Raw genomic sequence first — 12,500 nt, 5'->3', positions numbered from 1 at the left:
GAAGAGAGAGAGGAAGGAGAGAGAGAGGGAGAGGGAGAGGGAGAGGGGAGGAGAGGGAGAGAGAGAGAGAGAGAGAGAGAGAGAGAGAGAGAGAGAGAGAGAGACATACCAGATGCATCCTCTTCATCTGACTGGTTATAAGAAGTGGGGAGAGTCCGAGCACGTGTAGCTCTCATGGGAAGGGTTTTAGTGCCAGGGCTGGTGTTGGAAGGACCACGTGGGGATCTTCTGGCATCCCGTCTGCCTTGACTACGGCGGCTCCTTAGGCCTGTGGATGAATGCTCCATCTCCATAGTTTGCAGATCTAGAAGGGCAACATTTTTGGTAATCAGGGTATAGATAATCCATGAGGTTTTCATAACTTGGTATCTGATGCAAAATAATAATGTACGTGTCTAGTTGTGAACATAAATTTGTATATGTGGATTGGTTGGGAGAATAAGTGAGCATGTGTGCACATGAGTGTGATCATGTTTGACTGTGTGATGTGAGATATGAGTGAGTAACCAAGGGAGTAAAAAAGCATGTGTGTGATTGTGTGGGTAGGTGATTAAATGACTGAATATGAGATGAGTGAATAGGAGAGTGAGTGAGCAAGCAATAGTAATGTTACTGAATGAGCACATTCCTCATTTACTTAAATAAATATACATATACACACTCCCAATAAAACAGAAATAACTATGTAACTATTCAATTTGCTATGAGACATTAAATCATACATGCACCAGCACTCATACCTAATCCCTCTCACTGGCACTCACTCTTTCACAGACTGACTTAATCTCTCATAGGAGCTATTAATAACTTTAAATTTACACATACACAATACTGCAAAATTTAAAAGAGTTTGGAATAAATATTCATAAAAGTTAATGCAAACCTACTAGACATAACTTAACCCTTTTCCGACGGGTAGTATTCATAGTGGCCCGGGCCTCGCTGCCGGGGGCTTATATCGTCGCCCTAGCATGCGCGACCACTCATGCCAAATACCAGCATCCCATGCCGTTTCTTCGTAATACTATGAAGATATGTTGTATTTTCAGTTTTCATTATTTTTTAAAGTCTCTACTTGCCAAACTTCCTGATAAATCAAGACTGAAGGGTATTTTTGTTGTTATATAGACTCCATAATTGATCATTATTCGGTCTATAGTCCGAATAAAATAAGCAGTGTGCGGCATCGTGGAGTTGAAATCGTCATTTTTTTTTTTCTTTTTTTTTTGTTGCATGGTAAAAATAAGAAAGTGTTAAAACCGACTTAATCACACTTTCACTGGCAGAGAAATAATCTTTTGCCGTGATTGAAAGAAAACGAAAAAAAAAAAAAAAAAAAAAAAAAAAAAAGAAAAGAAAAGAAAAAAAAAAAAGAAAGAAAGAAAGAAAAAAAAAAAAAAAAAAATAAATAAATAAAATAAAATAAAATAAAATCATGGCATGTCCATACATACTCTATGGCATGTGCGAACGTGCCCCCGGCAGATGGTCCCGCCATGCCATGGCATGTGTGTACATGCTACCCATCGGCAAAGGGTTAAAAAAGCACAAAGGTATAGCAGAGATCCTACACATCACCCATAAGTGCTCTTAAAAGGTACACACATTTTGCACCAAAACCCTTTCAATTAATCCACTCACCAGGATGCTCATTTTCTCCCTTGCCCACATGGAGCGGTGAATCAGGTTGGCCAATTAGGCTTTTCTCCTTAGGTGGGCGGCCTCGTCGTCTTTGTGTCCCCATGGCCGGAGCTGGTGGGATATTCATCATCCCTCCTACGGCCACTTTCCCAACCTTCTTGCTACCAATGGGCCGACCTCTCCGCCCAGTCTTGGCTTGCTTGGTGCCCCCTTTCAGCTTGCGCTTTGGAGCATTAGGTGTTGGAACTGCAACAGTTCATCTTAATTAAATACCAATGGGAACCTTGACAAGAACATTTCAGAAGTGTATGCAACAAAGATTCAAACAGATGGTGAAAACACAATCTATTTTGATAGGCCATAATTGCTTTAGTGCAACAAGAATGTTCTTCACACTGATCTTGGGTAGAGCAATAAGGAGTCCTTCACACGGAAACACATATCACAGAAAAAATACTCAAAGAATGTTTTCCCTCTGCCTTTTCCCCATTCTTTGTCAAGAAAAAAAAAAGTTATTCATATTAATCTGGAAAGGAAAAGCAGTCAAGGATTAATACTCACCATCAGTCTTGGGGCCCTCTAGTCTATAGCCGGACATGTCACACCAGCCTACGGGATAGATATCGGGTGAGTAGCAATCAATCCACTGGTCAAAGTCGTTCTCCCAGCCGTCAAAGTGGACTTTGAGCAACCTCCCTTTGACTTGCTTCACCATTGCTACACACACTAGCCGTGGGTCCATCAGATCTGCCGACTCCAGGGCCATACCCTCTTCGAACCCGTGACTTGGTATTTCCTATATGATATTATACATAATTAGCACACACTGGTATTATCTGCCTATGACTGTTATGGTGTTTCATGTGTTTCCCTAGCGATGATGCTTTATAAACATGTGTATTCAACATCAAAAAAGGATTAAACTTTAATTCTACTTTATCATTCAGCTAAAAAAAGGAAAAAGAAGAAATCCCAATAAACTGAAAGAAAGTGGAGAAAATTAGTTTGGATACAAGAAGCAAAAAATCATGATGAGAAAAAAAAGAAGAAGAAAAAGAAGAAAAAAAAAGTTTAAAAGATGAAGAAATAAAATGAATATTTAAAAAGGAAACTAAATTTTCAGACAAGAAATACTCCTAGTTATGTAATCAAAGCAAAGGGACTGTTGAAACCTATAATACATTCTGTAAAATGGAATAAAAGAGTAACAAGTAACAACTTACCCTGCTGAAGAGAGCTGGAGGTGCAGCAGTGGCCTGAGTTTTCTTGAGGTAAGCATACCACGAGAACTGCCCCTCATACCCTCTTGGGGGCGTTAGGGTGATGTTGTTCATCTCGCAAAACCCAGCAGGGAAAATACAGGGGGAAGTGGCGTGGTAACAGAACCAGTCAGAGCAGGTATTGTCTGACTCATAGCTGTCTATTCGAATCATGAGGTAGTTGTTGTGCAAGACCTGGGGCATGGGGGGGAAAAAGGGACATTAGTTTAAGCTTAAAAAAGAAGAGGAAAAAGAGCCAAGGAGAAAGAAAAGAAAAGAAAGAGGGAAACAATAAAAAATGATGAATAAATATAATAATAATAATAATAATAATAAATTATAATCCAGAGAATAAACTATTGCAAATTGACCTATAAAACTAACCTTCATGACTGTTGCAACACAAATGGCTGACAGGTTCAGAGGGTCAATTGCCTCCAGCTTCATCCCCTCAGCAAAGTCCATTTTAGAGTTGCGAAGAAAAGCTGGCACAGGGGTGGCCACAAAGAGTTCTGGGGGGGCATCATTAGGATCATATGTACCGCGTATGCACTTCTCATGATATGACTGACTTGCAACAATTTCATGCCCTACTTCTCTCGACCAGCCCACAGGATGGATTATTGGGGCATCCTCATGGCACCAAAACCCTGAAAAGTAGAAGAAAAAAGTATATTTATCAAGACTGCTGCAAGTAATAGAAACCTATGAAAGACATTGAGACAAACAAGATAAAGAAGGACTTTCACATACTGAAACTATCCTGTTCTTCCCGCAAAATTATCTAACATAAAAAAAAACACAATAATGATATCTTCACTATAAGATCTTCCATCTATTGACATGCTAGGTATTTCTCAAATGGATCATAACCATTTAGTAGATAAAATAAAACCCTTATAGAATATTACTGGAATATTACTTCTTCGATAATTACCATTGTCATCTGGTGGCGCCCCATGGTATTTCAGGTGGAGTCTCTTTCCAACAACCTCTGTCACCGTCGCTACTCTCATCTGTGCTATTCTGTTCTTGTCTACAACCTCCACATTAAGTCCAGGCCTAGAAAATTAGTTATTGCAGATTTACAATGTATAAATTCTAAAATGCATAAAACAAAGTGGAAGGAGAAATAAAGAACACTAAATTCTATAAGCTCAAAGAAGAAGGGAGAGTCTACTATTAACAACCAATTTTACAACAGAACTGTCTTTTCTCCAGCAATATTTTCAGTACATTTAAGTTATACACACATTTCTAGTAAACATTAGCATTCTTCCTTACTTTTACTATTTACAAATTCAGCTCACCTAAATCTTGACTTCTGGCTCTCAACAACTCTAGAGATGAAGTTAGTTGGGAGAGTTCGTGCCCCAGTTAATCGCCTCATTAGAAATTCTTTCCAGTCACGGTACTTATGTTGGATGGAACGGGGAGGTATGAGTGGGCGACCTTGGGTGGCACACCAACCCACAGGATGTACCTCTTCTGAACAAAGGTCCACCCAGAAGTCCTTTGAGCTGTCATCCACAAAGCCCTCAAACCGAAGTTTTGCTTTGTAGCCTGAAAATTACAGAAAAAAATTGGATTGCTCAGATTTTTTTTTGCATCCTCAAATATTTCACGTTGTGCTTTGGAAAATCAAATCAAATAAGCAGTGCTATATTCTCACAAGAAATATTTTCAGCAAGAGGTGGTAATGAAGAAGAGCTTACAAAATACAATGTCAGCACAAAAAATAGAAAGGGATATTGTATTTTTGTTAATACTCTTTATTTTCAGTCTATAGAGTAAATTAGTTAATTCTGCCTATTGACCACAGGGGTCCAGGAACATATTTACTCTCCATTATGATTTTTACATACAGATGGTTTTAAAAGCACTTAGTTAAAAACAAGTCTAATTCCTAGGCCTACCTGACCTTACCTATTTACCGTAATCAGTGAAATTTTAGGAGAGTTTTTGAAGTTATTGTTATTATCTTTATCATTATCATTTATCATTATCCTTTTTAATAATAATATTATTATTAATGTTATAATAATTATTATTATTGTTATAATAATAATTATTATTGTTATAATAATTATTATTATTGTTATAATCATTATAGTTTCATTATCATTATTACTACTAACATCTTAATTGTTGTTATCATTATCAACATCAACCATTATTATTATCATCAGCAATCATTATTATTATTTCATCATCTTTATACATATCATTACTACTATAATTAACATTATCTTTATTATTAATCACTATCATTATTATCATCATTATCATAACCAACATTTATTTATTATTATCATTCTTGTTATTATTATTGTTATTATTATCATTGTCATTGTTATTCCTATTGTTATTATAATTGTCATTATTATCATTAACACTATCATTATATTTATCATCACCAGTGCCATAATTATTATTATTATCATAATTATCATTATTATGACAATACTTATTATTATTATAATTATCATTACTATGATTATATGAAGTTTATTAAATAGAAATAAAACCTTTCCTTCCTGAAAACTCAAGGTACAGAGTAAGCAAGTAAGGTCAGGCAAGCTTAACCCCTTATGGATGGGTTACGTGTATAGCCATCATAACAAACAGTGCGATCTGCAGTGTACAGCAATATGTGCAGCAACACGCTAGAGCACGTGGAGCAGGAAGTTCCATTACATGTAGCTGACTCCCACGCTTAGCGGCTGGACGTTGCCAGATATCACCAGAGTTTATGACACCAAGAGATTTCTGATACCCGGCACTGTTGGGTTAATATGACTTCTTACTAAGTGCTTTTGAAGCCACTTGTGTGTGTGTGTGTGTGGGGGGTACTGTAGGTAGTGCAAGTTTTAAAAATTTTTAATATACTTTACTTAATAATATTCTTAAAACAAGCAACAGGTAATGTGAAACAATATTAAAAATAGCCAAAGAAAGACAGATAAATCCAAAAGACTGTAGGGGAATGGAGAAAAGTCAGAGGGCCAAAGCTGACTGAAATCACCTGCAACAGCAATAACGGTGGCCACCCAGAATGCATCCTTTGTTACTGCTTCCTCTTTGCAGGATACTTCCACCTTCATCCCGGCTCCCATCTGCTCCCAGCATTCTGACATTGGTGCCTGAAAAGTGGGAATTTCATGACAACTTTGAATTCAGTTCACAAAGACCAAGGGGCAAATGATTCAAATTAAATGGCACTTTCCCCCTTGCTTTAATTTTTTTTTCTATTGTATTGAAAAAAAGAAGAGGATATACTGAATCCATCTCCTTTTCTATTCCATATTTACTTCTCTATAGGAATCATTACTCACATGTTTAAAACAGCTAACAGGAACTGCACGGAAGTCTTGGTCATCCAGATACGACGAAGCCCACAAAAAGCTTCCATCTAGGTCTATTGTAGACTCTGGTGGAGGTAGGTATGACTGAGATGAAACCTGTTCAGGTGGTGGAACAGCCAACTGAGGCTGCACCACCTGGCTCGGCTTAGGGGGGGTTGGAACGACTGGCTTGGGAGACGGAGGTGTTTCCACAGGAACAGCTGGCTGGCCTATCACCTGCTCCTCATGGGAGGTAGACGAAATCACGGTTAAGAGCTTAGTCAGACCTTAATATGCTCCTAATGACAGACTATACGCTATACTTCTATAATAAGGTAAATGATAATAATAATGTAACTACCAACTATAAAGAATAACAATACTTATACTAGCAGTAACAGAAATAGTAATATGAAGATTAACTCATTGGTACATGCACTGTTCACTGTAGTTTTGTTTGGTGAATTTTACTTAAACATAGATGGCTTCACAAGTGCTTAATAAACAAGGAGTTAATTAGTTAGCCTACCTTGCTTCATTTGATATCCCGTCCTTGAATTTTTGGGAATGTTATTTTTTCTAATGCTGTTAATATAATTGCTGTTATTACCATTATTATTGACACTGTGATTATGTTACAATCAATAAGAAATAAAAATCAGTATTTCCAAAAATCAAGGTAAAGGGTACACCAGTGAAATCAGATAGTACTATTGACTCTTTGGTAACTTTTCAGGATGCTGTCCCAAGAAAAGCCTACCTTGCTTTACTCATTTGATTATAATAAAATAACAGCTTTAGATAACTAATTATTATTATAACTAATATTTTTTTTGCATGTATTAGAATATGTAATTGTGCTTTGTCTTTTATATAACTTTGACTGGGCACCCCCAAAGGAAGGGCATGATCCCCCAAAAAGTCAAAAGAAATTGATTTTTTTTTCAATGTTGTGCATTAAATTCAAGGGATTGCATTTTTTCCTTGAATTACCTAAAAAATATTCTTTAGTTTGATCAATTCACTTGCATAAGAGAAAGAATGTGCTCAAAAATTATGACCATAGGAATGTACTGCTGGCTTTTATAAACAAAGTACTGAAAATATACCACTGAAATTTGGACACTTTCCAAAGTTTATTATTTCTAATTTTTTTTTGTTAAATCTAATGTTATTATATATATATATATATATATATATATATATATATATATATATATATATATATATATATATATATATATATATATAACTAAAGTGTACTTTGAGATGAAATTAATACAGATTAATAAGTTAATCAGAGTTATGTTTTCAATGGGGACCATACTCTGTGTTTTTTTTTCCCCTTAATGAAATAAGAGATTCCTGTCTGAAACATTTAATAAATGCATTAAATCATAAAGATAAGTAATCTAAACCAGAAATTGCTAATAATCTCTCTCTCTCTCTCTCTTCAATTGTGGAGAAATGGAAAATTCTTAAATGAGCAAGAATTTCAAATGCTGTTGAATCACTGGGTGGTTTTAACCCTTTGCCGACGGGTGGCATGTACATACATGCCATGGCATGGCTGGACTATCTGTCGGGGGCATGTACGTACATGCCATGGTGTATGTATGGACATGCCATGAGATTTTTTTTTTTTACAATCCTGGCAAAATATTATTTTTCTGCCACTGAAAATGTGATTAAGTCTTTTTTAACACTTTCTCATTTTTATTATACAAAAAAAAACTACTACTACTACCTACCTACGATTTCAACTCCATGATACCACACACTGCTCATTTTATTCAGACTATAGAGCGAATAATGATCAACTATGGAGTCTATATAACAACAAAAATTTCCTTCAGTCTTGATTTATCAGGAAATATGGCAAGCAGAGACTTTAGAAAATAATGAAAAATGAAAATACAACATATGCTCGTAGTATTATGAAGAAACGGCAAGGGATGCAGGTATTTGGCATGAGCAGTCGCGCATGCTAGGGTGACGATATAAGCCCCAGGCAGTGGGGCCCGGGCCACTATGAATACTACCCATCAGGAAAGGGTTAATGGTCACTGGGTGGTTTTAATTTTCAAGAAGATTGATATGTATGTAAACACACGCACATAAGATTAATCATTTTAATCATCCTCATTTTTAATGTAAAGAAAAAATCATTAGTTGCCCCAGATAAAATCGTTTTCTTCATTGATATCTATAAAAAAGGAAAGAGATACGGAATTTTATGTATTTGTGGTACCTATGGCCTACAGTTGTATCCAGAGGTTGCAGGAAATACATGAAAAAGGTGCAGTATCTGTACTAACTCCTTACAAAGTGAATGCATAAGAACGATTTAAAAATTCCATATAGTTTTAGTTTGGAGTGTGTATCATTGCGTACTATAATCTTCAAACATAAAATAATCAATATTTCACTTATTTTTACTGAAGTTCAAAATTCCAACACTGAGGTGGCCTTCGCAGTGAAGAGCTCTTTGCAACGGAAATGACCAATATCAAATCAAAACAAATTTGCTGATGGCAGAATGTACTGACCATTAGAATGAGTCCAAACCAAATTATTATTATAATTATTCAAATTTTTTTCTTTTAACATCAGTGCTTATTATATATAGACCCCTACATAAGCTACAGCATATTACCATGGAGTCTTCATGGATAAAATATTTCATGAGTAATACGACACTCTATTTCTTCATAAATAATTGATTTTCATTATTCTGATATTGGTATAAAAGTGTTCTTAGGACATACACAAACTCATATCTATGTGTAATGTCATTATCAAATGCCATATACAAGATTGCAAAAAGCAGAAGTCCATACAGGTGTACCTAGCTCTAATTATTTGCATCCATAGTTTACCTGTTGGCACTTAAGCCCTTGCGCCTCCCAAAAAAACAACCCGGTTTGGGCTATGTAGAACAGGCTACCTAACTCATAAATATCCCCCCCCCCCCACCCATGGGATGGTACCCTTATCTTGTGAAGCCATCTATGTGTAGGTAAAATAAATAAAATAAAATCACAATGGATATGGCAAGCATATACCTGCCATAAATGATAACAACAACAACAACAAAAAAATAATAATAACAATAATAATGATAATAATAATAATTATTATTATTATCATTATAATAATAAAACAATAACATTTATTATAATAATAATAACAACAATAAATACTACTAATAATAGTGATGATGATGATAACAATATTAATAATAATAATAATAATAATAATAATAATAATACCATCAATATCAATATTATTAACAAAACTAACATATTAATTATAATATCATCAATAATATCAATATAATTAATAATACCAATACTATCAACTGCATGACTATAATACAGATATCAATGGCAAAAACAAAAATCCTTTACAATACCTTCTGCACTGGAATCACTTTTTTCTCGGGCTCATTACTAGGCTCTTTCTCCAGTTCTTTCTCTGCAACTTGCTGGGAGGGAGCCAGTGGACCTCTGACGCATGCCAGGCTGCAGAACTTCCTCTCCTTGCCATAGAATGCATGCTTGACTCCAATGGCACCACACTTTTCACAAACAGCTTAGGCAGTGGGAAGAAATGGTAAAATTTTAGAATACTGAAGAAACAACTAATCAATATATTTATGTCATTACATGTGAATATGCAGAGAGCAAGAAACATACAAGAAATCTTACTCATAAAAAAATTATAGAGAGTGAAAGAAAAAAAGAGAAAAAAAAAAAAAAAAAAAAAGATATATATATAATATAATAATATATATATATATTATATATATATATATATATATATATATATATATATATATATAAATAAAATAAAATAAATCAGGTATAAAAATACAAATGCATCCATAATCACTGACATATTCCATAAACTATCATACAAATATTACACATGCAAACAAATAAAATATACATAGCAAATGCTCATATATAAAAATATGGGATCTTACACTTCATTTGGGAAACCAAAGATATATGTATTTTTACTGAGCTCATGACTACTTCTCTGTTTTTTGCTTGGTAATGTGTGCTAGAAACTTTTGTTTGAATAATAAATGTTATGCATAACCCCCTATTGTGGCTTACTATTCAGCACAATCATGCATGGCCTGTCAAAATCTGGCAAGCTTTTACCTCCCAAATATATATTTTATGGTGTTAATGAAGTTACCAGTGACTAAAATTTCCTTGTTGAAGCTTAAAAATGTAGCTTTTTTGATAGCTTGGGGGACAGACAAAACTAAAGAATTTGTTATTTATAGGGGTTAAAAATATATAAATAAAAAATTAGTTCCTATAATAATAATATTAATAATAATAATAATTTTAAAAAGGCCTAAAGAAATCTGAAACAAATATTATTTATATCTTGCTATATTAGTATTCCAGTTTCAGTAGTTACTTACCCATCCCCTCCCTCATGATAGGGATGGCATTAAGGTCTGTGTCTTTTTGATATGCAATGGGTGTCTTCAGTTTTAAGGCTGGGTGATGGTGGACCTATGAGAGAGAGAGAAAGAGAGGGGAAAAACAAAATATTTTTAGTCTAATCAAATTTAGAAGATTTTCTCTGTACTGCCATACAAAATGTACATTACACATGACAAAAAAAAAAAAATATATATATATACACATCTACAGTCAACTTTGAAATAAAGCAAACTATATTACCATTACTTACTTTTGGCTTTTTGGATTTGGGGATGGGAGGTGGTGATTCATCCCCCTGCCCTACCATGCCAGGCTCTGTGATGGGTGGTGTTCCCTGCTGCTGCATGACACTGTTCCCAGAGGAGTCTTCATCATAACCATCGTAAGTCTCATACATGTATTCTGACTGAGTGCTGTAGTCACCTGTATTTGGATCATATAGCTGTGGGAATGGATGGATTTTAATAATTTCATTGTTTGGTGTCATGTGCACAAGATTAAATACAAATTTTTGGTTTGCTTTCTTCACTTCAAAATGAAGGAAAATAATCTCGGACTATCCATAAAATCCAAAAGAATCAATCATGACTAGAATCTGTCATGCACCCCTTGACAGATTCCAAACACTAAAATCTAAAAAAGCAACCTTACAAAAAATAAATAAATAAAATACAAAAAGCTCACCATCTGTGTATGTTGTGTGGTGGTGGGCTCACTGTAGGACACTGGAGTGGGAACTAGCGGTCGGGGATGGTCAGAGAGGAGTGGTGCCGCTGTCCCTGTATTCAGCATAACCTCTGCAGGATCAGCTGGGTTGAAAGATACTCCTGTCACTCCATACCAAAGCATCCCCAGGTCTGGAAAGCAAGGAGTATAAAAGTAAATGTATTAGTTGTTCCATGGATCTGCTTTTTATTTAAACACATAAAATGCAACCCATTCTCAACTGTATGAAACTCATTTGTCTTTTATGAAGTATTTAAGAAGCCTTCCATCTTTTAACACAAAGACTAGCATAAAAAACTGGCTGGTAGCCAGTAACACAGGGTCCTTGGCACACATTGGCTTTTTCCCCCATTTGCATTCAGCTGGTTTGATATTTCACACACACAAACAATGGGCACCTGATCATTCAGAGTTTATAAATAAATGCTAGAAAAAAATCAGTTTTTTTTTTCACATTAGGTGCCTGCATCTAACAAGGACACCAACAAATGGTATCACTACTATTTGATTAAGACAAGCTCCCTCTGACAAGCTGATGGCATAGGATATATCATTAACCTCTTACAGCTGGGCATGCCTATAGCTGTCATGAAAAACCAACTTCTCATGATGGGTAAAGCATCACGACTCGCTAAAGTGAATTTTGCGGGAAGTTCTGCTATATGCAGAACTCCCTGGTCAAAAGGTTACCAGATTTCACCAGAATGAGTAACACCCAGAAATTTCGGGTACTGTTATTATAGGGTCAAGAAGAGCCTTCCGCAACTCAGTTCAGCTTGGCCATAAAAACATGCCATTTGCCTTTAAATGGGTTAAGAATATCAGTTACATCTTTAGTTTTGAAAAATAACTGCAACAACTTTTTGTGTTTTATATATAGCATTCGTTATTGTGTTTTAAACAATTTATAAATGGATTGATTTCTTTTATATCTTACAATGACCAGTACAGTATACTCGCATTTCAACTGGTCTACTGCAGTGAGTAAGTTTGATACCCATTGCCTACACACTACACAGAGTACTCAACTCTTCTTAATCTTTCAAGTTCATCATTGGCAG

At 35.1% G+C, this 12,500-nt stretch overlaps 1 protein-coding gene across 1 annotated transcript in view; it reads right to left on the bottom strand.

The window, feature by feature from the left end:
* LOC119579621 (MBT domain-containing protein 1-like) overlaps positions 1-12,500 on the bottom strand; it is a 23,299-nt gene that overhangs the window by 4,754 nt on the left and 6,045 nt on the right. The window contains 13 exon segments of the mRNA XM_037927537.1: positions 110-304; positions 1,642-1,887; positions 2,203-2,437; positions 2,865-3,095; positions 3,285-3,550; positions 3,838-3,962; positions 4,211-4,463; positions 5,926-6,043; positions 6,236-6,481; positions 9,660-9,838; positions 10,689-10,782; positions 10,964-11,155; positions 11,398-11,570. Of these exon segments, the coding sequence (XP_037783465.1) occupies positions 110-304; positions 1,642-1,887; positions 2,203-2,437; positions 2,865-3,095; positions 3,285-3,550; positions 3,838-3,962; positions 4,211-4,463; positions 5,926-6,043; positions 6,236-6,481; positions 9,660-9,838; positions 10,689-10,782; positions 10,964-11,155; positions 11,398-11,570 (2,553 nt within the window).

This window comes from Penaeus monodon, chromosome 12 (assembly GCF_015228065.2).
Source record: "Penaeus monodon isolate SGIC_2016 chromosome 12, NSTDA_Pmon_1, whole genome shotgun sequence".
Classification (NCBI taxonomy): Eukaryota; Metazoa; Arthropoda; class Malacostraca; order Decapoda; family Penaeidae; genus Penaeus; species Penaeus monodon.
Note: the sequence above shows the minus strand (reverse complement) of the source record. Positions and strands in the feature narration are given on the sequence as shown.